Source organism: Mustela nivalis (genome assembly GCF_964662115.1).
Source record: "Mustela nivalis genome assembly, chromosome: 11".
NCBI lineage: Eukaryota > Metazoa > Chordata > Mammalia > Carnivora > Mustelidae > Mustela > Mustela nivalis.
Genome location: NC_139030.1, coordinates 35,817,192 through 35,833,447, shown reverse-complemented (window position 1 = coordinate 35,833,447; position 16,256 = coordinate 35,817,192). Strand labels below are relative to the sequence as shown.

The window sequence follows — 16,256 nt, the reverse complement described above, 5'->3', positions numbered from 1 at the left end:
TACTGAATTATTAATTTATTTATCCCTCCCTCCCCCTCCTCCCCCCCTCCCGACTGGCAGGCAAGAAATCTCCGTCTCTTCTTGTTCCCCTCCGCCCCCACCTTAGAGGAGTCTCCCACTTCTCAGTCGCGGGTCGCTCTGCCGCCCGCCCGCGGTGGCCGTCGCGTCCCTGGCCCTCGGCGGCCGCGGCGCAGCGCGGGGGGCGTCCCGCTCGCTGGGCGCTCCCACTCGCGCCCGGACCGTCGCGGCCGTGGGTCCTGGCGGCGGCGGGGGAGGGCGGGGGAAGGCAGCGGGTGACAGATGTACTCCTCTGACAGCTCTCAGTATCAGCCCAGTGGCTCCCTGCCATTGGCTCAGTGCAATGGACCGGCAACGCCGCTCACTATAATAACACTCATGCCTGCCAGCAGCGGCAACTCCGAGAGCGGGCGCCGAGCGCGGGGGATGCTGCTGCCGCCGCCGCCGCCGCCGCTGCCGCTCGGGCGGCTCCCGCTGCCCGGCTCCGCTCGGCCGCCGCGCCGGCACTGAGTCCCGCCGGGTCCTGCCGCCTGGCCGGCCCCTCCCAGCCCGAGAAGCTCCCGCGGGGCGCGTCGCCCCTGGGCGAATCGTAAGAGAAACGGAGACTGAGAGCGAGAGCGCCGAGAGCATGCGGAGGCGGAGGAGCCTGGGCGCGCACGGCAGAGGGGTGTAGCGAGTCTGTCTCCCCGAGGCGTGAGGGAGAGGCGGCGGTTCGCCCTCGCGGCGGGTCCCCAGCCCACCCTGCCCGGGCTCCGGCGCGCTGCGGCTGCGGGCGCGAGGTGCATGGAAGCGGCGGCTGCGGTGGAGGAGGCGGCGGCTGCCCCATGGAGTGTTACTACATTGTCATCAGCTCCACGCATCTCAGCAACGGACACTTTCGCAACATCAAGGGAGTTTTCCGGGGCCCTCTCAGCAAGAACGGGAACAAAACTCTGGTAATAGCTCTGTTTCTCTCTCTCTCTCTCTCCCCCCTCTCTCTTTCTCCCTCCCTCCCCCTTCCCTAAAGAGGGCATTTGGAGGATTGAGGTTACTGTGAAATTTTGGAGGTGTTGCGTCTCAATTTGGTTTATAATATATCAATTTATCTATCTCGTGGGCGTGGGGTGAGAATTAGATGTAGAACAAGGCTGTAATCTTAAGGAAGCTGTGATCCGTGGTTTTGGTGGACTCTTCGACAATGCTCTGGACTCTCAACACCTCACCCCGTAATGCTGGAGATTACCACCATGTCTCCTTATTGGAAGCAGATCGTGTCAACAGGACCTTTTCTTAAGAAAGAAAATAAAAGCACGCTCACCCCAAGTGACCCTCTAACATCTTTTGGCTTAAGAGGCTGAAGGTGAATGAGGATGTGGGTGTCTCCGATGGAAGCAGGGAGCCATGTGACTGGTGGCGCGGAGTTAGGTGGCGGGATTGAGTGATGGTCTCAGAAGGAGTTCGCGTTTTGATTGTCTCCTGAAGGACTGGCAGCAAACTTCTCTAGTGAGAAGTTGCCAGTACTAAGCTTGACTGAGTGACTCCAGAACCCCTTGTCGCCCACTTTAAGCTATTCACTCAAAAGAGGTTAGAGATAAATGTGAAGGGCGAGCGTTCTGTCACAATCAGAGCCACTAGGAAGTATGCTAGACAAATAGAACCCATGCAGTTCCTGGGAGGTTCTCACTGGACCACAGAGCTTCGTCTTTCAGCATCTCAGTCGAAAGAGCACTCCTGATTGGTGGGGGAGGATGTGCTGAGCATTGAGATGGTGCAGGGTAATAGCTCTTACTTTTTCTAACAAAACCCCTCTTAGTTACAAAACCTCCTTGTGGAACTGACTCGTGAGAAGTGTACACTTCAAAAAAGAAAAAAAAAAGTAGAGGAAAAGCTCATTAAGTTTAAGTACTGCAAGGAGAGTAGAGCTAAAATAAGGTGTTAATATGCAATATATATATATATATATATATATATATATATATATATATATATATATGTATCACTAAAGTCTGAGCACCCCCCTCCCTTGTTTTACAGCGTGGTTACTGAGCCTGACTAGATAGAGTAGAAGTTTAAGGACAGACTCAGTCCATATTTTGAAATATGATTCTACATATGTTTTTTAAAAAGTGATGTGATGTTTTACAAAAATGAAAAATTCTCTTCTGAAGTTTTAAGTGAATTCTGGCATTGATAAACATTTGATTTTTTTTTTCCTTTTTCCCTGGAATCTATTGGAATCCTCCTCTCAATTTATCTAAGATGCAAACAGTCAGGGTTATTTTGTTGCTTTTATTGTTGTGGATAAAATTGGTGTTGAACAAAAGAAAGTGAAAATACTCTTTTGTGGTCTTTCCTACTGGAGTATTATGCAGAGCAGTAAGCAAAGGCTATGAGGATTACTAAAATTGTTTTGGTTCTAATTATTTTCTTGAAGAACTCAGCTGTGTGGGAAAATAAATATTTTGGTGGGGGGAACTTTTCAATTTAAGAAAATATGCACTGGTTTGTTTTTTTAATCGTTTTACTTGTGGAAAAGGCAAATTCACTCAACAAGATCTCTATAGTTACAATGATCCTGTAAGTAGAAGAAAAAGAAAAAAAGATAAACATAGTAGTGTATATAGGGAAAAAAAGTTGCCAAAACAGAACTTGTGATAATTATGGTAAGTTTTATCTCTCATAAATATCTCAATTTTATATCTCATAAGAATATTAGGTCTATTTTACAGACTATGGAATTTTTAAAAAATTGAGTGGTGATTTTGAGGTCATACAGAAAATCAATATTATAATCCCAATTTCCTAACTTCAGACATACTCTTAAATCAACCTTAGGTTTCTAACAGTGGTTCAGTTTACTTATGCAGATTTGTTTGTTGTGGGTTTTGAGTCAATCAGTTCTTTATCACTCATATTGACAAAAGGTAGGTTAAAGTCTAGATTTGCCAGTGTCAGTTTGGGATTAAAAAAAAAATATGTGTTAAAAAAGCAATTATTAAATAAGATGAATAAATCTAAATATGGGCAAATATTGGAGCAAAAAACTGGAGGAAGAAGACTTAGAAATAGCTCTTATCATATTTCTTTTAGTTATAGAAAAAGGGCTGACAGTAACTTAATAGCTTATCCTTCTAGACTGTGTTTATAAACTGCTCAAGTTTATATTTCCCATTTAAGAGATTTACACTTAATAGTTTACACAGATTTCCATACATGGTCCAACTGTATTTGAAACTATTACTTTACAATATAATATATATCATATATTTGTTTTCTATATATCTTTTGATGATTTTGTTATTAAGGAGAATGAGAGTAATGCTTCTCTTTAAGTATAGCAGAAGAGATCTAAACATATTCATAAATGTTCTTAGTTAAATAACTATCTAGACTTACCTAATAATGTATTCTTCACAAAAAATAGGATGCTATAAAAATTTAGCAGAAGCTAAAATGCACTATAAGCTGAAAACAGAAACTGAAGCTGAAACCTCTCAGGATTAGGAACTTTAAGAAGAAACACTAATATTATCTTAAAAATGTACATATACTATATTTTGAACATTTTCAAGTAAGAATATGTGGTTATTACTCTTTAATCCTGGTTTCAGAGGGTAAAAATTATGAGACCCTCTTTATTTTGTTGCCTATTGATTTTGACATGTTTTTAATTTTGCCTTTAAAAAATTCATCCCACTTTTGCATTTTTGATATGAGTATTAAGTCAAAAGAATTTCAACAATATTTCAAGTGTTTGTTCTTTTTTCAGGAAAGCACAGCTTAAAACCAGTCAGAGAAAAAGTACTTTGATTTTGCCATTGAAATTCCAGTTATTTTCAATTACTGGATAACTAATGGATATTCTGCACAATTTTTTAGTTTATACTTTTAAAGGAGTTATAATCTGCCAAAAGTTAATGAAGAATTTAACATAGCTTATAACTGTTAATACAGTGTTCTTTCATGAATTAGAAGTTACTTATAGAAAAAAGTTACCTCAGGCTCAATGACATTGATTAATTGCTTAGCCTTAAAATCCAGAATGTAATCCCGCTACTTCTACTGAGGAGATTATCAAACTGTACAGTCTTTCTATAGGTCGTATTATATCCCTCACACATACAATTTTACAAAGATACTTAAAGATTAAGCCTGTTGTTAATCTTGACCTTATTTCTGAGCTTTTAATAATTCCTCTTGACAATTTTAACTGAAAATATATGCATCATCATTTTGTAGTGTCTTACAAGTAAGGAGAAATGTCACTCTACTTGTCATGATTTCTGTTTTAATGGCATCATATCTGTGATATCGTTTTAATTCCATGGAATAAGAGATAAGCTAATATTTTATGAATGCTCCAGAATATGTCTCAATAAGTTATATGGTTTAGTGACAATGAATAAAGTTTACTGTCCATGTAACCTCATTCTTTTTCCTTAGATTATTCCTCAGATATAACCATTGTGTATAAAATTGTTTATTGGATGAGAACATTTTGTTATATGTATGTTTTGTCAACTGAGCTGCAAAATTTCTTTATCCTAATTATATATTTAAAAACCTTTCATATAAAATACTTATATATTTAACACAATTTAAATATACATTTGATCACTTTTAATATGGCATTTGGAAACTTAGAAACCATTCCTAATTTGTTCATTATGTTTTGTTAGCATTTTTATATCTCATAAGAATATGAGGTCTATTTTACAGACTATGGGATTAAAAAAAATTGAGTGGTGATTTTGAGGTCATACAGTAAGTCAATATTATAATCCCAATTTCCTAATTTCAGACATATTTCTTTTATAATTTAGATACTGAATTAGAGATTCCATAGAAACTGGTATGTTACTATCTGGATTGATAAAGAGATGGTATTGGTGTTATCTGTTTTTGAAGGCACTCTATTTTTCCACTTGCCTTCAGGTATAGAGAAACAGATTCACAGGATAATTTGAATTCAAATGTTTTCAGTCTCATCCTCCAATATGCAAACATCAATAATTTCTGTTTGGCCTAAGCCCTGTTTATTTAGACTTCCCTCATTTTCCAATATATTAACTACCAGAGTTGAGAAGAAAAGAAGTATTGATTTATTCATCAGTTTTCAACATATTTGTTATGTAGTTCATTTAGATTTATTGAGATACTTCAAATACAAAGCACTACTCTAGGCACCACAAACTCTGTGCTAGGAATTATGTGTTAAGTATTATTATTCATTAACATGTATTCATGTACACTCCTGTTCATTTTTTAATGTGCTGAAAAAATATTCTCTTATTTTGACATGTTTTCAGGTTTCTTGTCACTCAGGACGTTTCCATATGTATTCATTTAGAAAAGAATGAAAAAATTCTGGATTTTTTCCTTTGTGTATACAGGAACTCACTAAGAGTCTTTGAAATATGTTATATGGCCTTTTGTTCTAATTGTCATTATCTGACGTTATTATTCATGTCATTTCCTTGCAAATTTCTATATCTCATACAGAATGTAATTTAAAAGGTTTCTCCACTCTTTGAAACCAATTTATGTGGCATATTTAATCTTATGTACATAAGATTAAAGAGACCAGTTGTTGAATTAATGTTGATGAAAAATTATCATTGTTAGATTAATATCCTCAAGGAAGGTTTAGGGTGAGGGTGGATTAGGTTGATATCTTAATAAATACCCAAACTTTCCCCCTTTATAAACTCATTGTCATAATCAGTCCATTATATATTCTTCCAAATTTCTTTTAAACTATTATGTATTCAGTATCAAAGACCATCTTGTGTCTCACTTTTCTGAACTTAATGTGTCATATATTCTTTGCTGTACTTATCTTTTATTCTGGCAAAACTCTACAAATGTGCATTTTCAGAATACATTTTTTAAGTAAGGAAAATCACTTATAATTGAATTATTGTTGTTATGACCTGCTCAAAAATGTAAGCAACATTTTAAGGCAAATGTTGTCAAGTAATAATCATAAAGCTGACATACGTTTGTTAGCATGGTAAATATTAATTAAATTACTTTTGATAGCTGAAATTCAAATAGTGACATGATAGCTTGTCATCACGTCTAGTTCCTCATAAGGTTATTGATAATAATTACATTTTTACTGAAAACACAGATCAATAAGAGCCAAATTCAGGGTGTAGAAGTAGTTTGTTTAGGATGCATTATGTTTTAAAATATTTGGCTTTAAACACCATTCAAAGAAGAATGCAGGTTGCTACTGTCTACACTGCTCTTTACAGTGATTTAGGTTTTTCACTTACTTACGTTACCTTCTTGACCAATGAAGGTACTTGAATTTCCTACCTGAGAGTCTGAGAACCAAATTTTACGTATAGGGAGACAGAAACATTTTCACCATTCTGTATGTGCCCTTTGTTGTACGATAGTCTTCAAAAAAGTTTTGGCATATTCATATTTTTATAGTATGTGTTTGCCATATATTGGTTGAACTGCTTAGAAGTATTCTCTAGATCATACCTCTAGGCATACTATCATAATAAAGAAATGTGTGATTTGATGGTGATGCATTTTAAAATTGCAAACGTCTGCTCAGGTTACAGGTATTTTCAGTAATTTCTTGGTTTTGGTCCTTTTAAAAATTAATATGAATATAATTTTATTCTTTAATTTACACTTTTAATAAACATGCTTAGTTAATGTAACATATTTGGAAAAAGTTTTTTAGAAGTATTATGCACAAGGGAAATAATATTTTTAATAATTGTAATAATTCAATGTAGAAATAATTTCCTCCAGTGACACTGTTTAACTGAGATATTACTATTTTGGGCAATGGCTTTATATTAGGAGTTTGAGTAATCTTTCCAGATGGACAAAAACATAGCAATTTTAATCTATGGTGTACCACAGTCAATATTCATGAAGAAATTACATATATCACTTTTTAAATTGCTAACTACAAAATATAAGATATACAATTTTCTTAATTTTTCTTTCTAAGAATTGTAGCTGAAACCATTTGATTGGTTTTATTTCATTCTAAATTATTCTTTGGCTCTGAGGAAATATTTATCACATATACGATAATATGATGGTGTTTTCAACTGGCAAGTTTTCATTAATTTTATAAATATATTACAGTACACTTTCTATCACAGTAAGAGATAAAATGAGGTAATAAATAATTAAAATTAATCCTAGTTTTCAAAGTAAACAAAATCTGTTACCTGATATAGTAGTCTGGATTCTTTCACAATGGTGTGACACCGTTAGAGGAAAGTTACATACTTTTCTAGATATAAGAACCTTAAATGAATTCAATGCTTATAATGACAATGCCATATTCAAATTAAAATAAAACATTTCTTTTTCTTAAAGAGCTTCAGAAAAATGAGCTTTGCTGTGTTTCATAGCTAGCTTTTTGTTGTCAACCAGAGTAGTAGATAATATTTTAATCAAACACTAATCTTGTTGCTGTGTTGGTATCTTGTAGATGTCGTCAATGTCTACAATCCACTGACTTTAGGTATAAAAGATGACCCTAAACCAAAGTGTGTGGGTCTCATGCAATCAGTTGAAAGGCAAAAAGCAAAAACTGAGATTTCCTGGAGAAGTTCTGTCTCAAGACTGAAGTAGCAAATGCTGCCTTCAGTTTCCAGCCTCCTGGACTGTTCTACAGAAACCCCACAAACCCCATAATCACAAAGTCATTCCCTAATTCCTTAACATATAAAATCTATGTATCTATCTGCCTGTCTATCATCTAACTTTCTATTATCCATCTCTCAATCTCTATCTATCTGCCTATCTATCATCTATCCATTTATCTACCTTTCTACCTATCTCTCCTACTAGTTCTGTTTATCTAGAGAACCTTGAATGATATACTAAAGATCAGTTTATTGTATCTCTTTTATAAGATGACTCAATATTTGAACCATAAATAATATTTGGATTTAATTGGAAATAGGTGAACTTGACATTATTAAACTATTTAGGTTGAAAATTGATTGATGTTATTCTGGAATGTTTCTGTTATTTTATAAAAAAATATATATAACTTTCTTTTAAATCTTTGCCTGGATTACAATCTATCTATCTTCCATCAATTCCCTTACCTCCCCACAAAAAACTTTTATAAATATGTAAAATATGCTGTTCTTATCTGTTCAGCTTCAGCAGATAGTCACACATGCATTTTTGTATTTGAAGAGAGTTAGGCTATCTTTAAATGAGAAAATATTTTAAACTATATTGAGAGTGTATACTATGGTAGTTTAACATAAGAAAATAATCTTTAAAAGATGGCTGTGTAAAATGAAAGGCTTAAGTTTTACAAAACAAAAATGTTTCCATAAAAATATACAGAGTGTTGTCAATGCCACCAGCCAAAACCAACTAGAAAAATAGCTGAACCATGTTGGACACGCTGGCACTTGTTGGAACAAGGTAAACTGCACACTATGGGGAACCATGGTGCATCTCGTGAAGTGGGAGTAAGGACTCAGTTTATAGGATTTGAGATTGGGTAAAATGATTCTGTGGAAAGTTGATTAAATCACTCTTTTATTCTGGATACTATGAGAAAGATGGGCCCATTCTATGGTTGGTTATCTCAGTACTTCTTATCTAGGAGGCCAAGCATAGAGTGGGGCTAAAGCTGTAGTTGGCAAAAAAGAACAAAAACAAAACAAAACCAAACAAACCAACAACAACAACAAAACACAGTTTTTGCTTCTGTTGGCTGGCAGATGGGGATGTTTGGTAACAAAAACAGTGTTTTTGTATTTGTTTGTCCTTAAAGATGATTGCTGAGTGGTCTCTTTTTTTCTTTTTTTCTTGTGTTCCATCACGCATATAGACAAACTTGTCTGCTGTTAGTGGTCTGTGAAACTCTTGGTGTTTGATAAGAGAAAACCACACTTTACTCTTAGATCCAGATAAGCTCCTTGGTGACAGTTCCCAAGGACTGCTTTTTTCTTTCTCAGATATGACAAGAGAATAGATGGTTGTGAACAAGTGGGAGGTAAGGCTATCAGCGAGGATGATTTCAAGCAAATGAGATCCAAAGCTGGTGACTTTTCAGGGATGAAGGAGGGAAGAATGGTCAAGAATTATCAAGGGGAACAAGGAAACATATTTCCTGCACTGGCACATTAATATGAGGATTTAGGGAGATAAAATATCTCTCTTGAGAGAGATACAGGGGAATTTTTCCAAGAGAGACAGTTTAGTTGGAACAAAAAGGTGAAGAGAAACTTCAATGGAAAGTCTAAAGCTATAGAGATTTCATTGATTCCAAACATTTCAGAGTTCAAGAAGGCACAATCCAAGTGTTTTAGGACATGTGGAAATACAGAGAAATGTATCATAAAAGAGGGCATAACAGAAGTACATGGAGATTAAAGTCCAGAGAATGAAGAATTTGGAAATTCTGGACTTCTTGTGGAACTGATGCCATTGAGGATAGAGAGTAGGATAAAATTGGTTTTGATAATGGCAGTGCAATTCATGGCAGGAGTGAAGTGGTGGAGGCTGACAGAGAGGTAGGTGTTCTGAGAGAAGCACCCGGAGTTCTTGGGCTTATTTTTGACTTTTTCTGTAAGACTGAATTATGCATGGCCCTCCTTTGAGCCTCAGAGCTTTCTCCTAACCCCTGCTGAAGTGTCACAGCAGAGGGGCATGGTTAGCCCTACTGTGTAGATTTCCTCCCATATTCAGCAACTGGAGATTTAAAGTATTAACAATAATTCAGAAGCGCCTGCGTAGCTCATTTGGTTAAGCATCTGGTTTGGTTTCGGTCCAGGTCATGATTTCAGGGTGGTGAGATAGAGCCCTGCTTCAGGCTCGGCACTGAGTGTGGAGACCACTTGGGATTCTCTCTCTTCCTCTCCCTCTGCCTCTCCCCAGTCCCCACCCTTGCTTTCACCTTTCTCTCAAAATTTAAGAATAATAACAATAAAAAATTAGTTAATGTATTAATAATAATTCAAAGATTAACCCATTTAAATTGCCTTGTTTGTGTCCTTCAGATAGGAAACACCTATAGAATTCTACGTAGCAGTGGGTGTTATATGTAAACAGTGAATCTTAGAACACTACATCAAAAACTAATAGTATATTGTATAGTAGCTAACATAACACAATAAAAATAAAAATAAAAAAAGAATTCTATGTAGTGTGAGCAAATTTAGAGAGACTTTGGAAGAAGTCTAGAGCCCAGGAGTTGTCAAGCACATAGATGGACTATGTAAAGTAGGAGAGTTTTGGGCAATCAGTTGCAGAGAAGGAATGGATTTAATGATGAGAGATTTGTACTGAATTATTTTTCCTACAACTGGTCAAGGACAGGAAGATGGGATAAAATATGGATAGTCTCTTTATTTAATGAAAACATCTCAAATAATATAGTCCAGTAGTCTCTGAGGGAGTGTCAGTGGAATTATTGTAAGGTTATCTTTCAAAACTTGATATCACCTCTCCTTGAAATGAGACAAAGTAACTTCATGCTAGGGAAGAGAATAACTGTTTTCACTCCAGGATTATTTGTAACATCCAGTAACATGTCTTCATGTCTTCATCAAAATACTCACTGTCATATTTAATTTATTTTTTTTTTATTTTCAGCATAACAGTACTGTCATATTTAAATAGTGATGGAAAGCACAAACACTTTATAACCAGATGATCTGAGCTCAAATCCTGGATATACCTCTGTATCTGGATGTAGTGAGTAGAGCCGTTTGTAACCAAACCCCAAATATTAGCTCTTTACCTAAATATTTCTGTTTTAATTTTTTTATATAATAGAAATATCCAAGTAGATCTTGTTTGACATTAAGTGGGTTAATAAGATTAAAACCAAAGACTTTGATTTTATTTGTATTTTTCCTACAGGTCTAAAGTGGTTACTGCTCCAGCCATCACATGTATATTCTAATCTAGAGTAGCAAGGAGTAAAGGAGGAAGGACAAAAATTTGAATTTTTTTTTTTTAAGATCTACCCAACATTGTTTGCTTACCTCTCTTTTGATGGAACTATGCTGTAGAACCACTACTAAGTGTGGGAAGGATGAAAACATGATTTTAAAAAAAATGATTAATTAAACTGGGCACACCATTTATCCCAATAAAATCAGTGTTATGGTAGTAAGAAAAAGAGATGATTGGTTATACCTGAGAAGTCTACCATAGCTAGTCACTGGCTTTGTGACTTTGGTCAAGTTCATCTCTCTATCAATTATATTATGTTTAGTGGGGAGGATAAAAATATCTAACTAGAAAACATGTTGCAAATTAAATGAAAAGTAATTAACAAAGGTTTGACATATAATAAACTTTAAATAAATGGTGGTAGCTATCAACAGTATTTCATACTGGAACATTCAGATCTGTATTAGAATCTCACTCATTAAATTCAATATATAAGTATACATAATTTGGACACTTTTGGTATTGAACAATATCAGTATTTCCTTTTTTTCTTGATTTTCCCCTGATACCTCTTGCACACTTACTGCCATTCCAAGATTCATAAAATCTCTTTCCTTAAGTATGGTTTGGGGCTTGACTATTCTAGGAGATGAACTAAAATCCTATGAAAATCTTCAGATATCAGCCATCCTTTTGGCTTGTAAAGTTCATGGAACTGTACCTTGTACTCCTAGGAAGATGACTCTTTAGGAAAGCTTAGAATTTCTTTTAACTCTCTTCAGTAATGATTTCCAAAGCTCGGATTCCCTTGCAAGGTCAGTCTTAGATCACTGCTGTTCTAGTGTTACAACGTTAATCCTTACACCAGGGGGCGGCATAGCATTTCCTCTTACTTTTACATAGACAGGTATAGTAAATAATCATGGATTAATAGATTGGTCAAATATAGTTAGTACAGTTTTATTAACTAGAAGTCACTTTAAAATTCCACTGACCAGGCAGTATAAACATGTGACATATCTATGATGTATTTGCTGTAAACTTTATTTTATATTTCACCATGTAAATATTTTCTGCCTTAGTCACATGTGGTGTATATAGCAAAATGGAACTGGCATGAGGTTGGTGTCCAAGTATACCTTACTAGACTATCATTTTTGGCTGTAACTGTGTCTATTTTCATTACTGAAGTTGATGGTCCTGGGTTCGTCTAAGTATCTTCAAGTTGCTTTATGAATCTTAATTCCCAATTTATTTTAATGACAGTTAATTTATAATTAAATTTGATGTATATTTTCATGGACTACATTATTAAGCAAAATAAAGGTGGAATGGATAGCCCATTATTTGTTAACATAAGAGTAGCTAAAACATTAAATAAAGAATAATGAAGTTGTGAAATACAACTCTATTGCATGATTGCCATAGCTTACATTATAGAAAAAAAGTCAAAAAATGTCTGAGACTCAAATTTATTAAAATTTAATGGAATTTCCTCCATACAAATTGGGATTACATTTTAGAGAAACTGTGCAGATTGAATAAAGTAAACACAAACTGTTCTATTTGTTGCTAATCACTGTGAAATTATTGATACAACATGACAGATATAGTTTTTAATGGATCAGGACTTAGAGGAGTTGATACTATGATATATGCTGCTACTCAAAAACTCAGGAGACTATTTTTCAGGTAGAATGATACTAATAAAATTTCAGATGTAGCGTGTTACATATTGCTCTACTGGAAAGCAACATGTAAGACAATCTATTACCATATAATTCCATGGTAAAGGGTTTTGAAGTAAATAATAGTAGTAGTAGTAATAGTAATAACAATACTAATAAAACAATTTGCTCCTCTTTGTACAGTGTCTAACATAGTTCTAAACATAATTTGATGATGTAAGAAAAATATTAGAAACCAAGCATATTGTTTACTTATAATGTTGAATCTCTATGTATCAATCCAATTCACATGTGTTATAATCAGTAATTATTCACCTCCCAGGCACTAAACATGCCAACTATCTTGACTCACTAAGAATCTTATCAACTGTTGAAAGTATAGGTTATGAAAGATCCTTTTCTCTTTTCTTTCAGCACCCTACATAAAATAAGTATGGTATCTATTCATGGACACAGGCAAAATAGATGTGCACACACATAGCAAAATCATTCTCTCTCTCTCTCTCTCTCTCTCTCTCTCAACTCCCCTCTCGCTACACATCCACCCTCGTCTGGAAAAGCAGAGAGGATACTTTATTCAGCCTGACTGAATGTTTGTTTCTTAGGAAGTACACAGAATTCTACTAACAGTTTTGACCAGATCCAGTGATCAAAAATTATTTATTTGAAAAGTAATTAAGAACTCATCCCCCCAACCTCAACCACTGGTTATAATATCAGATGTCTGAAAATAACTGTGCTAATATTCTGGAAAATCTGAAGTAATTCAATGACCAAGTTTCCATTGGATGACCACAATCCTAAGAATCAAAAATAAATATAGATATAGATATAGATGATATAGATATATAGATATCTATATACCTATATATATATACACACACATATACAAAGAGAGAAAGAGAGAAGCACAATCCTAAGAATTTAAAAATAAATAAATAGAGAGAGAGAAGGGAGGTAGAAATAGAGGAGGGAACAAGGAAGGGAGGGAGGAAAAAGAATGGTAAAGAAAGATCATTATTCTTAGGCAGTTAAAAGTGTAAGCTAACATACAAAGGTATACCAGTTGAATGATGGTACATCCAGGTTTGCCTGGGATAATCTTAGTTAAGATCGTTGTCCTGGAATGCTTAGTAATGGTACTGCCTTTCACTCTCTGATTTGGATGATAATGTATACGATCATCCATTAAGTTTAGGAATCTCGACAGTGAATCTCCACAGTGACAGGAATCAGTCTGAAAAGATTTCCCATTCTGTATCCTGGCTGAAGTCCTGCATTATTTTTGGATTTGTAGATTCCTGCTGGAATGCTATGCACAGATGATACCATTAATATAATACTTGGCTATTTTTTCAACTGAACACTAAACCTTGTAATATCCAGTGACGAAAGGAATGTAGTTATTCTTTTCCTCACCATTTGGCAGTTCAAATTTAGCTGCATGATGGAAGAAAGGATATTCAGAGGCAGCATGATGCAAAGGCACAGGACCACATGGAGGTCATCTGAGGCAGCTGCGTACAGTTAAGAGGAGAAGGGGCCACAGTGAGCATCCAATGGCCATGTATGAGCCAAGCCTTGTCAGTGGAAAGTTCCTGGGGCTGATGAGCCAGCTGCACTCTTCCAAGCAGATTATTTTAATGGCAGAATTTGGTCCAAGTATTGCCAGTTTTGGTTCCTCAACAAGCCTCATTCAACAAGGTCACCTTTGAATCTGTCAGCTACCTAACACTCTTCCAATAAGTGTATTTTATGCTTCATTTAATGAGTTAATTTTGGTTATTTTTAGTTGAGAAATCTGACTAGAGTTAAGACAACTGTGGAATTGGCAAAATTTTTTCAAGGACATGAGTATTTTGGTTTTATATCTAGAGAATTTTTTGACCGAGTTCCCCTCCCTCCTTTGCTTCTCATCATTCCCCATCCTAATTTTTTACAGTGAAAGGTGCTCAGCCTCTGGAACAAGACCGAAGTTTGAATTCTGGCAATGTAACCTGGGCCAACCATTTATCTTCTCTTAGTTTCTGTTTTTTATTCTATAAATAACAAAATTACAATTCATTTAGTCTCTGCTATATACCAGATGTTATTTTAAACACATTATATAAATCATATGTAATTACTGCTGAAATGCTTTAAGATGGGTACCTGTGAACAGGACTATTGTTAGGAGTAAATAACATAAGGAAATTCTCTACTTCAGTGTCTGGCACATGGTCAAACCTATTTTTATTTTTTGTCATTATTGATATCTTAAAGAAGGCTTGTCTTCCACCTTTCCACAGCTACCACATGGCCTTGTGTTTTTCAGATACAACATGAAGGATGCCAAAGGAATAATACTGAGTTTAGGTGCTTTAGGAGGTCCCATGAAATAAGCCACGAAATTGATCATAATATTCAGCATCTATGTATAATCTATGAGTGAATTATCTAGTTTATTCTATGCAGGAAAAATGTTCTCTGGTATACAGATTTCAAACTAGATGATCATAACTATCATCTGAAGATTTAGAAAAGACAACATCCTGGACTTCATTTAATATCTATGGGTAGGGTTCAGTAATCTAGCTTTCCTAAGAGCTCCCAGATGAACCTCACTGTTCTAGGATAAAATATATCTTGCTTGGTTCCAGTAAACTTGTTCCAGAAGAACGCTTGGATGTCACCCACTCATATTTGACATGAGAAGTGAGACCCTGCTCTCCTTCCTTATTTGGTTCTCTGCCCAACACTCCTCCTTCATCCTATCTCACCCCCAAATAGATCCTTTAGAAAGCAGAAATGCATTCATTCATTGTAAGGAAAAATGAAATTAGAAAAAGTTTAGTTAGAATTTAGAGGACATAGTCTTAAGTTTAATAGAGTCTAACATCTACAGAACTGATGAAAATGTAAGACTTCATGTTATCAGCAGCAAAATACCGAGTTCTAGGTTTAGATTTGTGAGACAATTTAGTGGACTTAGCTAATATCCTTCTCAACCATGTTTCCAATATATTAATTTAATTGAATACATTAATATATCATGAAGAAATCAGGATAATAGTGCACTTCATAGTATTTAATAATTTTCAATGTATGCTATTTTCTTTAGTCATTGTGTTGAATAGCAAAAGAAATGGTTGAGCTAATAGCTAAACATCAGGTAATTTGCACAAAAGATAAAGGTGAATAGCTTTATGAAATTTAAGGTGAAAATAGGTACCTTTTTGAAAAGAATATAGAAGACTTAATACTGATAGCCTGGATTTACAAATAAAATAATATATGCTAATAAAATTCTTATTAAATAATGTGATATCTCTCAATTACCCTCTGGGATTAAAGTTATTTTAATTTATTTTAAAAAATCGTGCAAGTACAGGGTGTTTGTATGTAAGTAATGAACACTATGTTCTACTCCTGAAATCAGTATTACACTACATGTTAATTAACTGGAATTTAAATAAAAACTTGAAACATACAAAATAATTTTTTGGTGCAGGTATTCTGAAGTCACTATTTACATATATGAGATTATCTTTTATCATTGTTTTGAATATTTATTTATAAGGTGATTTTGATCCCATTGAAATCAATTCTATAATAATTACGTGGTTGAGTCAGACATTATATAATTTGATAAATGATTTGAACGTCTGATTTATCTTA

At 35.2% G+C, this 16,256-nt stretch overlaps 1 protein-coding gene across 1 annotated transcript in view; it reads left to right on the top strand.

The window, feature by feature from the left end:
* Positions 1 to 837: 837 nt before the first annotated feature.
* Positions 838 to 16,256, top strand: part of ZNF804A (zinc finger protein 804A) — a 287,373-nt gene continuing 271,954 nt past the window's right edge. The window contains exon 1 of the mRNA XM_082690937.1: positions 838 to 953. Within this exon, the coding sequence (XP_082547063.1) occupies positions 843 to 953 (111 nt within the window). The 5' untranslated portion in view covers positions 838 to 842. The remainder of the gene's footprint in view (positions 954 to 16,256) is intronic.